We start from the raw sequence: 13,918 nt of genomic DNA on the forward strand, positions 1-13,918 counted from the left end.
TGTGTGATTGTTATATATATATATATATATACACACATAATAGTATAATATTTAGATTTAAAATTTAATCGCTCAAATATTTTGATGAACTTTAAATAATATTAAATAATATTTGTAAGGTAATATAAATTTAAAGTAAATATAATGAATTAAAAAATGTTAAAGTAAAATTTTATTTATTAAATTAATAATATAGAGAACCTGAAGTATAATATTTATCTATTACTTGATCTAATTATTTAGTTGTATTGTAGTGAAACTTGTATGATTGTATAACGCATTACAATATATCATAATTTTCTTTTTTATATGTAAATATTATTTTGGTAGGATAGATAATATATGCTTGTTTCATAATTTCCATGAATAGTTTTAAGATCATTTGAAAACTATTATATAATTTGATAAAAAAATATTTCTAGTTGCTAAATGCTGGCGATAAGATAACGAACGTCTTAGGTAGCATACTCATTGTAATCTTGAGATTTTTTTTTTAAATGTTATCAAGTTTGTAAATTTGTATGTTTTTAGTTTGTTGATGATAAAGTCATATTGATTATTTTTTCAATCATTTTTTCAATCATTCTTTTATGTTATCTATCATGCTAATTTATTGTTGATCGTCCTTATAATTTTATTAAAAATCTTAACTAACTTATTTGACATGCTTTCTTAGACTCTTTATTTTTTATCTAACTTGTAAACATTGTTCTCTAAGTATTTTCTTCAACATAACTCAACAGGAAGCATCTTAAACTTTATATGTTATATGAGGTGAATCAAACTAATGATTATAAGAATTCATCATTTAGTTTGCTTTAATAACAATAATTTTTAAAAATCTTGTAGATCACATCATAAAAACTTTAAAATTAATGTGTGATTGTTATATATATATATATATATGAGATAGTATAATATTTAGATTTAAAATTTAATTATTATAAATATTTTGATGAACTAAAGTTAATATTTAACTGCATTTGTAAGATAATATAGAAAGTAAAGTAAATATAATGAATTTAACAAATGTTATCTAACATTTTATTTATTGAATTAATAATATTGAGAATCTAAAGTATTAAATTTATCTTCTGCTTTATTCAGTTGATTATTTGTATTGTAGTTAAGCTTGTATGATCGTATAATGTATTACAATATATTATAATTTACTTTCTGGTATAATAGTTAATATTTGTTTGTTTTAGAGTTTACATGAAGATTTTTAAGATTCTTTTAAAACTATTACATGCTTTTGATAATTGTTTTTCTTTCTAGTTGCTAAATGCTGATGATTATTACAATATATTATAATTTACTTTTTTTTTTAAATGTTCAAAATTTGTAAATTTGTATGTTTTTAATTTGTTGATTATAGTACTTAGATATTATAGTTATATTGATAAATTCATATTGATTGTTCTTTCTATAATTGTTTATGTTATCTTTCATGCTAATTTATTGTTGGTGTTAGTTATAAATTTTATTTAAAATATTAACTTGACATGATTTCTTAGGCTATTTATTTTTCATCTATCTTATGAACATTGTTCTCTAAATATTTTCTTCGACATAGCTCAATAGAGAGCTTCTCAATAAGAATTCATCATGTAGTTTGGAATTATTCTCTAATATATCTGGTATTGTTTGGTATGATGCATTTTTTGTCTTCGACTTGTATGGTTGCTTTCCATCACGGATGTTTTTCGTTTTCATTCAATGTTATTCTTCATTCATTTCAAACCCTATATTTTTTATGTGTTCCTTGTTAATTCTTTGATTTGAATATTATTAAAGAAAATACATTTGATATTGATTTCTAATTTATTTTGAAAATACACTTTTGAAATTTTATTTTGAATAGTATATTTTATTTTGTGTTCTTGCAAGTTAAAAACCGTGTATTCTTTATATTTTATTTTATTTTAGTTAATTTTTTTGTTAAATTTCCTAATATTTAGTATACATATAATTTATTTCCATTTTTATGATTTATTTATTAGTTTGCCTTATTTGATGTTGAATTCTATTTTGTATTGAAATACTTAGTTTTGGAAATTTTAACATTTTAAAAAATAGTAAACTATAATTATGATTTTTCATATTTTGATTGGTCTTTTATAATCATATGTGTATACTCTTAATGACTTATAGTCTCAACTTTTATATAGTAAATAAATGATATTTCACGTGTTTTTGGTGTTTTAAAAATATTATGTGAACATTTTCAATTATTTATATCTTCAACTTATACATAATACATGTTATATGTGAATATGTTCATTATCATATAGTCTAAAAGTTGAAAATCATGAGTTAAATTTATTTACTTATAAGTTTTTGAAAGTCTTGCATTTTTAAATTAATTATTATTTTGTATTTATATTTTTATGTTAAATTTTGAATAATATTTTATATATTAAGTTAACTTATTTATAATGTTCTACTTTTGTTAACTTAACTAATTTGATATTGGTTTATGTTCTATTTTGAAATGAACAATTTTTGGAAATATTAACATTTTTAAAAATAATAAATGAAAACAAATGATTTATATTTTATTATGAAATAAACGATTTTTGGTAACATTGACATTTTTAGAAATAGTAAACTAAAACGCTGATGTGTCAGAATAAGATTGGTGGTTTTAAATCCTACGTGGACGCTCTCAACGGTTTATAGCCTTAACTTTTATATAGCATAGATTAAGATACTAAAAACTTTATAATTTAGATTGAAAAAAAACTCATTTTATTAATTTGGTACGTAAATTTAAAAATATTCAACGTTTTTACGAAGTTTTGAAAATCATGCATTAAAAAAAGATAGTTCTTCCCTCACGTTTTAGGCATTTCTGGTATCTCAGAGCATGTCTATCGGCAAGTCCTTCACACAAATTCCTAGGACAGAAACAATTAAAATAATAAAAAGGTAAGAAAGAGAAGACAGAGAGGTTATGAATTAGCGAATTCAAGAAGCGATTTCACCACTTACACACATGTGTCATATATCTACCGGTTCTCTTTCATAAAGAAAAATGAAAAGTAACTTTATTAATATAATATTAATATTTTTTTTCTTTTAGAATCTTTAACAGGTTTTTACCGATGGACATGGTCTGAGTTTGCTAGTAGGTACTAGGTACTCTAGCAAATAGCTATGCTCAAAGTCAAAGTAAACAAGATAGAAACCAGACTCCAATGTTAGGATACAGAAGAAGACCGTGCTTGATCATATCTACACCTAGCTAAACAAAAGACTTTGGAATGGCTAAAACAATAGTGAACACAAAAGCAGGCAGACATAACTATTTCAGTACTCCATTAGTCGTTCGTTCTCACAATAGATTGGGTAATTAAGAAAGAAGACGAAGAAGAAGAAGAAAAGCAGCTGAAATAAATATAGACGTCGAGGTCTTAATTTTTAAGTTCTTCCCCCTAAGAAGTTGCCTAAATAATTTGTCTCATTCAAACAGTGATCCCACTTTTTCTATTTTGATATATATTCTGTTAAATTTAGAGGGCTCCACTTCATTACAAAAATCTATTTTCTTAATTTTTTTGTCAACCATTACAAAAATCCCCCATAATCTCATTTTCAATGGCCTACCTTTTGATTTATAACTGTCTTTTTATTTTATTTTTTACGGAATAAAATGGAAAACAAGTGTCTATATATATATAAACGGAATTACTCGATCCATAACAGCCACTCTCCAGTTTAAAAAATATTTTTTTAAACAAATAAAAAATCAATTATGGCGAATCTTTCTTCTGGTTTTCAGACATTCACAATGGATGATCCAATAACTCAACTTGCAGAACTAAACAACACTCTTCATCAGTTCCAGAAAATGTTCGCTCCCCCTTTCTCTTCTTCTCTCGAATCTCTTTTCTTTCATCATCATCAAAACCAACAATATTACCGAATCATGTTCCCGGGAAATCTCTCGACGATAATAGTTTTCATCAAGAGACTTTCCTCCCTTCTAATATTCACGACAACGACGAGTCTTTTTCAAGAAACGATACCAAGAAGAGAAAAGAATTATTGTCGTCCGTGTCTACGTCGGAAAACAGTATCTCTGATCAAACGTTATCTACCGTTTCTGCTCAAGTTTCCACTAATGGAACCAAAAATGTATTTATTGACCTTGAAACCCGATTTTCGATATAGCAACTATACTATCGGTTTCCATTTTTAACTCTTTTTTTTTCTTATCAGAATACAGAGTTATTCAAGGAGGGTAAGGTCGAAAAGTAGAGAAGAAGAGAAAGAGAGAGAAGTTGTTCATGTTAGAGTAAAAAGAGGTCAAACCACTGATAGCCAAAGCTTAGCAGAGCGGGTAAAATTTAATTATCAAATATATACTGATTCATTAATTCTATATATGGTTAATTTTGGATTGTATAATAGATGGAAGTTATGTATGAAAAGTATTTTCATATAAATTTCAGGTTCGACGAGGGAAAATAACAAGAGATTGAAATGCTTGCAAGATATAGTCCCCGGATGTTATAAGGTGGTTATGAGAAACTTAAATCAAACAATTTAAAAAAAAAAAAATTCTTATAGCTTCTTACTGATTGTTTTTGTTTGGTGACAAAAAGGCAATGGGAATGGCTACGATGCTGGACGAAATAATTAATTACGTTCAGTCATTACAAAATCAAGTCGAGGTATAACATCCCTAAGACTTAACTAAGACCATCAAATTACATATTTTCTAATGTAATTACTAATCCATTTTTAATGTGGAATCAGTTTTTATCTATGAAGCTTACGGCAGCAAGTTCGTATTATGAATTTAATACTGTTACACTAGGTTAAGATCCGCGCCTTGCGCGGGATCAACATTATATATATAAATTATTTTATGTACTAAATATTTTTACATATTATGAAATAATAAATATATATTAAATAATCAAAAGTTAATAACTATTAAATATATAATTAAATTGGTGTGAACATATAAATCAATTTTATTAATCCAAAAAATATTTTTTTTTTATATTTGATAGGATATGTAATTAAATTTAAATGATAATAACATAGATAATATATTTTAGTATATTTTTAATATTAATGTCTATTAAATGATGATTTCTACTCATATAGTTTTTTGATTATTTGTATCTTTTATAGGAAAAAAAATTAAATTACTGATAACAAAATTTTTATTGTAGGATTAATAGTTTTACTAATTTATAATTTTTTTAAAAATAAGTTGTCAATGATCGTTCAAAACAAATTTTGAAACTAAAATATTGTATTTTATATGGTTTATAGTTTAATTTAAAACGATATATATATATATATATATATATTAATCTAAATAATTAATTAAATTAGACTTTTTACTTATATAATTTTTGTAATCATTTGCATTTTGTCATAACAAAGATTTTAAACCATGGATCATAAAATTTGAATGTGAGAATTTTAACAGTTTTAGTAATTTATAGCCGTTTGTAAAAATTCAAAATATAACATATACATAAAAATCTAAATTTTTATTATATGGTTATTGTGGTTGTTTAATTTATTTAATAGTATAAAATTAAACAAATATGATAGAAAATACACTATTTTTTTATCAAATCTTTATTATTCAAAGTCATTAATTGCCATATATACTTTGGCTACATTAGACAATTCTGTAAATTTTATTTAAGGAAATAATAAAGTACATTAATGACGAATTTATTGTTAGTTTAATAAAAAACTTATTATATAATTAGATGGACCAACATATTTCTCTAATCATCGTAGTGATGACATGTGGCTACAAAAAAAGTTGTAATGCTTCTCGGATAATATATAGGGGATGCGTTTAGTGGTGTAACAGTTAATCTCGGGTGGAATTGCGGCGGGGACGTACAACGACTTCAAGGAGATGCCAGTGGCGATGGAGTCTCGTGACCTTCTTGATGAAGCAGAGGGTTCGAACTCTGAAGATGTGTTCGGATTTAATCCGACAGAAGTGGCGCCTAGTTTGGAATAGTTTTAAGTTATATCACGAGCTTCTTGTGTTCATAATGTTACAGAATCAAAGAAGCGATTATTAAACAAAGAGTGTTGCTTTTTCATTGTTGTGTTTCTTTATTTCATTTTAAGAACTGTAAATGTTATGAAACATACAGAATAAACTCTTCTAAAACAAAGGTAAAAGACTAAAAGTAATGCAGCTAAGTACAAGGAATATGTGTGGTGTTGCCAAAAAAAAAAAGTCAGATAAAAGTAGTATCAAAATGAAGAACGATTACAGTAGCTGTTAGTTATAAGCAAAAAGAATGTTTTGCAAAGAGTATCATCCTAAAACCGGTCAGTCTTGCTTCTTCTTCTTCTTCTTCTTCTCATCTTCACTCTTCTTGATCAAGGCTATCGCATGTTCCAAGCAAGTATTTTTTGGTAAAACGGTAGGTTCTAGGGGCCAGAGCCAGCGACATAGCCCATTTTGCTCAGCAACTTGGAGCCAATATGAAAAGCAGTGTATTTTCTTTCCTGCATCATCCTTTTGAGCAACTTCAAACGCCCTTTTCCAAAAGGCTCTTGCCCTCACAACTTTTCCAGAAACCGCAGTCACTGCCTCTCCGGCAAGTGCTTTTCCTTTCTTCTCAACTTTTGCAGAAACCGCAGCCACAGGTTCTAATCCCCAAGCAGATCTCTCTTGAGCTCGCCCACTGGTTTCAAATCCATCGTTGATGTCTACTGCCTCGGAGTGCTTCTGCAGATAAGGCGGAATTGGCCTTCCAAACGAGAACAGCTTCTTCTGGGGAAAAGTACCTTTGCGGCTTTTTGAAGTTGGAGACAGAGCATCCATAGATCAAAACGAAAAAATCAAATAATGTACACAAACAAACAGAGGCAAGAGTACTAAGAAGCAAAACCACTTTTTTTACCTTCGTTGTCTGAGATATCACTGTCATCATCAGCAGAAGCAGGTTTCCCTTCACACTTTATACCTTTGTTATCTGAGTCATCAGCACCAGAAGCAGGTTTCCCTTCACAAGCGGCACCTATAATTAATATATAGATAAAGATCAAACAAATAGAGGCAAGAGTACTAAGAAGCATAACGCTTTTTTACCTTTGTTATGAGAGATAACATTGTTATCATTAGCAGAAGCAGCAGCTTTCCCATCCTCACAAGCCGCACCTTTAATTAATATATAGATAAAGGAAGATCAATTCCACGAAATCAAACGATATCACAGAAACACAGAGACGAAGACTATGAAGTATAATCGATTTTTTCCCTTTGTTGGAAAGAATACCGACTAATCTTCGATTTTCGAATCGAAATCCTAATAAAAGCCCTAATTTTTTTGGAAAGAATCTATTAGACCGACTAATCTTTGATTTCACCCTTAATATTCGCCATTAATGTACAGATCCTCCATTTACGGATTCGATTTAGGAGTTTACCAGATTTCGCCATTCTTCCTTCTCTACGGATTTTGATTTTTTTTCTTTCTTTCTTTGAAAACAATGTGAACGTGTGCAATGAGTATCTCTCTCTATCTATTTGAAAACTATGTGAACGTTTGAAAACCATGTGAACGTGTGAAATGAGTAAATCCCATTTAAAAATTGTTTAGCTCCGCAAACCACTTTCTTAGTTTCCTTGGCCAATTTTTTTTCAAAATAAATTATTCTAATAAATTTATTAATTTTAATACATAATTATATATTAGCTATTTAAAGTATAGGAGAATTTTCTCATTTATTCCAAAAAAAATTGATCTCTTTATTTTTATCTTCATTTCACATATATAACTTTTTGTAAAAAAATATGAATTTTAGTAAAACTTAAATCTTAATAAAATAGTTTAGTCGATATTATATATGATTTTACAAAGTAAAATAAGATCAATAAATTTGATTCACAACAAATCTATATTATTAAAAGAGAAGTACCCATTTGAAAATGTTCTTACTTCATTAATTAAACTTCCTATTATTTTGCTTGTCTTTTTCAGTTGCATTTAAGAAATATCTTAAAACGAATAAAACTGCCTAATTTATTACTTGTCTTTTCAGTTACATTAATGAAATATGCTTAAATGAATTTAAAATTCCTATTTTATTGTTTGTCTTTTTCAGTTAACTTAATGAAATATTCTTAAATAAATTTGGACATAATGTCATTTAATCAACAAAAAAAACTCATGAGTTATCCTTACGTGCATAATTTTAATAAAGAAGATTTTAAAAAACGTGCATCATTAAAATGTTACCTAAAACATGCAACACTAATATATAAATGCATCAATAGAACAAGAATTTGACTCACACAATTGTATGGATATTATTTTCAGTTGATTAAATTTAAAAATAATTATTTATTCAAAAAATATTTAAGAATGACTATGTTTTAAAAAGTTATATGGTATTATTTGCTCATAACTCATTTGTCATTTGCTAAAATGTTAGAAAGAAAATTTTAGCATAATATAACTCAGTTATCATTTGCTAAATTTATGGTTTTTATTTATATTTTTTATTATTTAATTATAATATTTTCATTTTATATTTGAAAGATAACTGAATTTTCTTTCAAAAAATATTTTTGAAATTTGTATTTTTTTAAAAAATAATCAATTTAAATTGTTATTATCATTGAATATAATTATTTTTGACATAATTTAAGTTTTCGTTTACATCAAAACTTATTATATTTTAGGATAATTTTAATTTAAAATGTAATTTTCATATTTTTCAAACAAATTCTAAGAATATTTTTTAAATATTTTGTTATAATTTTTTAAAAAATATTGAGTTGCATTTCAAATACAAAGGTAAATATATTAAAAATATTATAATTAAAATATGTAAAATTTAATATAGTTTTAAAGAAATGGTCAAAATAAAAAAAACTAGACACTGATCCGCGCGCCAGTGCGGGTATGAATTTTCGGTTTTTGGTTATTTATTTAACTAAATGATGTATTTGTAATATTTGATGTATTATATTCACCAAGTAAATAATTTTTTTGGCGTCTTAAACCATCTATTTACGACGAATATTCCATATCATAAACAAAATTGAACAAATGCACGTAATTACAGAATTGCAGTAGATATATATAAAAATAGTGGTTATTAATGTAAAATATGAAGAAATGTTATATTATGACTTAGTATGGCATAAAAGATTATAAATTAGTTATACATGTTTAAAAAAAATACAATGATTTTTAAACTTCTAGAAAAAATTTAACATATAAAAAAGGGCGATGAATTGGTCATCAAATTGTAAATAATTTCATAATTTTATTAGTAATAAATTATTTATAGTCTTTGTTTTGCGTCAATATAATTATTAAATATCCATAACATTAATATGTTAAAAGACCATATTATGAAAGCCCATGTTGTAACCGTTTTTTTCCGGGAAGTGTAACAAAAAAAAATTGTCTTTAACTCTTCGCTTTGTTTAAGTTATGTGTCGGTAAAAGATAAAAAAATCTCTCTATTTTTTTCAATGTTCAATCTGAAGCTTGTTATACGAAAATCATACGCAAATATAGACAATTGGTTGAAATCTCTATATCTTTATATTCATACAAATTTTAAATTTATTGTTTCCTCTTCTGCAAGCAAATCAATTACCGAAGTAATAGATCAATTGGTTGGAATCAAATTTATTCTTATAATTAGTATAATTATGGTTACAGTTTCTATATTTAATATGTACATTAAAGATACGACATTGAAGATATTATGTTTTGATTAATAGAAGATATTGGATTTTGAGTTTGTATTTATTGATTTGTTTTTTTATAAAGCTTAGAAAATCAATGGGATGATTGGTTGGTTGATACATCCTATAAAGAAAACGAAAACTATAGGTGGTTTGAATATTGTACATCGATCAATGCATGATGTAAGTTGACTATATAAAACTTGAACATGATCATTTCAAACTAAAATATAGGTAGGTTATATGCATTTGTTATATTGTAGTTAATATATTTTAAATATTACATAAATCAAGTGATTCACGTTTTCGAAAAAATAAAATTCAAGTTCATTATTGGGTTGTACTCGTACGTAATAAGCTACGTTAAATATGATGTATTTTTAGGTTCATTTAATGATATTATGTTTAAATTTGATTAAGAAAAACTCATTAATTTAACTGGAAAAGACAAGCATTAAAATAGGTAGGTTTATTTAATGACATTAAGTTTAAATTTGATTAAGGAAAACTCATTAATTTAACTGGAAAAGACAAACATTAAAATATGTAGTTTAATTTAATTTTCAGTGGCATGGAAGTGTAAATAAATTAGAAAACTTAGGGGTATTTTTTAAAGGGTACTTCTCTTTTAATAATAGAGATTACAAATAAAAAAAAATCATGATTTTTGTTAACTGGGTGGATCATTATTTATATGATATCGCACACGAAAGAAAATTTCTGTTTTTACAATTATTTAATTAACTCTATATACTCATTTTTTATATTTTTTTATATGATATCACACATTCATAAAAAAATAGATAGTTTAAGATGCAAAATAAATATTTATTTAATTAATATAATATGAACGAATATTACAAATACATCATTTAATAAAATAAATAATTAAAAACTGAAAATTCATATCCAGGGTCTAGTCATTATTTATTTAGAAAGAGTATGATGTTTATGTCGCTGAGTATTAACTACAGTATAATAATATACGTTAGAAACGTGTTTCCATACAAAAATATATAGCAGAAGAGCGTACATGAAATGAAAATCATGGTACCAAAACCTGAGTTTTGGTGGGGTTATAATCTCTTAAGAAGACAAAACAAAATATTTAATCTCGAGTACAATTTTTATTCGGATTTCTTGATTCGAAGTAACAAAAATATACAAACAAGATATATATATTTATTTTTCAAAGTATACTTACTAAAAAGTTTAAAATCTACAAAGTCAAGGAATATTCAGCCGTGACACTTATTTTACATATAAATTCTGCTTTGAAAAAAATAAGTTCATGATATACAAAAAAGGTTAAAGAATATTCAGCCGTAAATCAAAATGAATCATTAAAAAAACGGTAATATTATCATCTTTTTTAAAAGAAAAAGAATGGTAATAATTCCATAAAGCGGAAATCCAAGTAATGTACTTAGAGGGAAAGACAAAACAACTCATCTCAACTACAAACTACTTTGCAACTCTCAACTGTTTAAACAGCTGTCACCGTAACCATTTCGAAGGTCAACAGCTTCATCAAGGTCTTCCTTCCACGTGGCTACATCTCAGCCCTTAGTGTCTTTGACTTTCATATACGATTCCCACTTTTTTCATAGTAAATTTTTCTTTTGAAAATTGAGTTGTCAGAAAAAAGTACGGTAACTTGAATTTCAATCTTTTGTGTGCTGTCAGTTGCGGTTGACATAGTATCATTATCATGTATTTATTGTTTTCCTAATGTTCTAATAATTCATCGTACTTTGAATTAGCATACCTCGTTCGTTCGTTCGTTGTACTTGTAATGTTTCTACCGTTATCATGTCTTAATGTTTCTTTTTTGGTGTAGTAGCATGTCTTAATGTTCTGACCAAAATATTAGAAGGCTTCATATGAATAATACGTGGTTTAGAGTAACTAACAGCTTTGTTGAAAAATCTATTCAACTTTTTTTTTTTTTTATCTTTCTTTCATACTTTTGATTTATTTTGATATTTAACTAGGAAAAAACTCAATGAAAAACTACTGATAAATCTATGCATCATTGTCTCTCAGATCAGTGCGATCAAATTATTTAGATACTCAATAAGGTTCTGTCATTCCATTTTCCCACACTTTGCTTTTAGGTATGGCTATGCAAAAAACACGTGTGTTAAACTAGTGATTGGCCAATTTTGTAATGATGTGTATGAATTCATACGATTATGATCCCCTATGTATTAATTAAGAAACATTCGAAAAGATGTAACCTCAATTTTGTAATAATTAAAAAAATCAATTGCTTATGTGTCAATCAATTAGGTAGTTAATTAGTCATACGTGTCAGCCTCACATTGAAATTGAAAAATATATTGGTCCAATTCGATTTTTATATCTCACTAGAAACATTTAATACCAAATATATGATATCATATGATATTAACTAAAGTAAAGTGGCTATTTATTATATATTATTTCCTTAAATAAAATCTACAGAATTACCTAATATGATTATGATATATATAGTAATTAATGATTTTAAATAATGAAAATTTGCTAATAATCTGTATGCTTTCTATCATTTTTGTTTAATTCTTTACTATTAAAATAAATTACACAATTACATTGATCATATATTAAAAATTTAGATTTTTTGTATATGTTGTATTTTGAATTTTTCAAAACAAATATAAATTACTAAAACTGTTAAAAGTCTCACATAAACTTTTGTGATTAATGTTTAAATTTTTTTCTATAATAAGATACAATGATAATAAAATTATATAAATAAATAATTTTATTTTAAAGAATAACGCTTCCTTCTGATCCTAGAAAACGTCCGAAAAAAACTGTTACGGAACTACCGAGCAGGGGTAAAAAATAGGTCTTTCCTGACCGAACTTTTAATTGTGTATGAATCGGGCCTTTTCAGCGAAAGAAAATGTCAAATTTGACTGGATTGGGCCGGAGTGGGCTAGTCCATCAGTTTTGAACCGGTCAATACCCGTCCCCATCCGGTCTGATCAGTTAAGCAATTGGATAAAACGAAGAGAAGACCGGTTTAATACGTAAACCCCAATACGCGCTGCTCTTATTCAATCCTCTGATAAACCCTAGCCTGGAGACGAATCCCATGAGACGATTCGTGCAGAGATTCCCCAGTTCATTGGCTCGAAATCTCATCCACCACCCTCCCACGATTCTCCGACATCCTAAGATCAACCCTCGCCTTATTGTTCCTTCACTCAACCGAGTTACTTCCCGGTTCGTCTTCTTCTCTTCCGAGTCCAACCCGGCGCGTGGCTTGGGAAGCGACGAGGTTGTTTCTAAAGAAGGTGACGTTTCTTGAAAACCATCTGTCTTTGCTCTGATCACGTGTGAGGTCGTACAATGTGTGTTTACAGTTTCTTAAACCCTTTTTGATACATTGGTTTTTACAGAGCTGAAGAAGAGAATACAAAGCTTCTTGGAAGATGGAGACGAGGATGCGTTGCCTGATTTGTTCGAGGCGATGATGACTAGGAAGTTGTCTGGGAAGCACGATGAAAGTGACGATGAGGTGATGGAGGAGGTGCGTAAGTACCCAATTAATGACCCCCATCAGGTCGATGACAATGTCGAGAGTGATCAACTGAGCGATGGTGACTCGTCTGATTCAGATGAGGAGAGTGATGACCTGAGCGATGGTGATTCGTCTGATTCCGATATAGAGTTTGATGGTCTGAAAGATGTTGACTTGTCTGGTCGTGGCATCAAGATCGATGGCCTGAAAGATTGTGACTTGTCTGGGCTTGGTATCAAGATTGGTGGTCTAAAGCCTGATCACTCGTCTTATTCTGACTCTGAAAGTGATTAACTTGGTGAGTTTCGATTTCCCATGATTAATGGTATCTTTATTTTATTTCTTGCATGATTAATAACTATCTTAAACCGTTAAGGCAAGCGTTTTTGTTTTGTTTCAGACTTACATTACATCCTAGTAATCGAAGATTTTTGAGAGGAAGCAACTGCATAGTGAATGGAACCAGAACATGTTTTGGTGCAAGTTGGCCTTAATTTCTAACTTTAGAACCATGTGTTTGTACTTCCTTAGTGGTAATACCTTATATCGTACTCTACTCTAATGAATTTATGTATACTTTTGAACGTGCTTTTTTATTTAATTTTAACTGTCCAACAAGTTTATTATAGCAGAAAGCTGATGAATATGTTGCGTGGGTGCACATGGTTTCATCACTT

The 13,918-nt window shown here is 27.5% G+C and overlaps 2 protein-coding genes and 1 long non-coding RNA gene across 6 annotated transcripts; 2 read left to right on the forward strand and 1 right to left on the reverse strand.

Annotated features, from left to right (window-relative positions):
* Positions 1-3,391: 3,391 nt before the first annotated feature.
* Positions 3,392-4,826, forward strand: LOC106378057. Its single transcript, XR_002655847.2, has 4 exons — positions 3,392-4,140; positions 4,225-4,345; positions 4,458-4,522; positions 4,611-4,826. It is a non-coding gene; the product is annotated as an uncharacterized LOC106378057 (long non-coding RNA).
* Positions 4,827-6,085: 1,259 nt separating this feature from the next.
* On the reverse strand, positions 6,086-7,549 carry LOC106381218. Of its 4 annotated transcripts, none has more exons than XM_013821105.3 (4): positions 7,432-7,549; positions 7,094-7,162; positions 6,906-7,007; positions 6,086-6,822 (listed from the first exon to the last, which is right to left on the reverse strand). In XM_013821105.3, exons 1-4 carry the CDS (start codon positions 7,442-7,444, stop codon positions 6,329-6,331), a joined length of 678 nt encoding a protein of 225 aa, XP_013676559.1. In that variant the 5' UTR covers positions 7,445-7,549; the 3' UTR covers positions 6,086-6,328. The 4 variants fall into 4 exon arrangements, with proteins under 4 accessions (XP_013676559.1, XP_013676558.1, XP_048602828.1 ...); XM_013821104.3 differs by having other exon boundaries at positions 6,906-7,022; positions 7,432-7,546; XM_048746871.1 differs by having other exon boundaries at positions 7,372-7,463.
* Positions 7,550-12,755: 5,206 nt separating this feature from the next.
* Positions 12,756-13,859, forward strand: LOC106379400 (dentin sialophosphoprotein). The gene is made up of 3 exons (XM_048746872.1): positions 12,756-13,014; positions 13,120-13,539; positions 13,642-13,859. The coding sequence occupies exons 1-2, from the start codon at positions 12,813-12,815 to the stop codon at positions 13,533-13,535; spliced, it is 618 nt and encodes a 205-aa protein (XP_048602829.1). The 5' UTR covers positions 12,756-12,812; the 3' UTR covers positions 13,536-13,539; positions 13,642-13,859.
* Positions 13,860-13,918: the final 59 nt, after the last annotated feature.

This window comes from Brassica napus, chromosome C2, assembly GCF_020379485.1.
Source record: "Brassica napus cultivar Da-Ae chromosome C2, Da-Ae, whole genome shotgun sequence".
NCBI classification, from domain to species: Eukaryota; Viridiplantae; Streptophyta; class Magnoliopsida; order Brassicales; family Brassicaceae; genus Brassica; species Brassica napus.

Coding starts and splice junctions, on each gene's coding strand:
- LOC106381218 (XM_048746870.1), bottom strand. CDS start 7,444: ATGGCGAAATCTGGTAAACTCCTAAATCGAATCCGTAAATGGAGGATC. Junction 7,023..7,093: donor TGTTATCTCTCATAACAAAG/GTAAAAAAGCGT, acceptor TATTAATTATAG/GTGCCGCTTGTGAAGGGAAA. Junction 6,823..6,905: donor TGATATCTCAGACAACGAAG/GTAAAAAAAGTG, acceptor TTTGATCTATGG/ATGCTCTGTCTCCAACTTCA.
- LOC106379400 (XM_048746872.1), top strand. CDS start 12,813: ATGAGACGATTCGTGCAGAGATTCCCCAGTTCATTGGCTCGAAATCTC. Junction 13,015..13,119: donor CGAGGTTGTTTCTAAAGAAG/GTGACGTTTCTT, acceptor TGGTTTTTACAG/AGCTGAAGAAGAGAATACAA.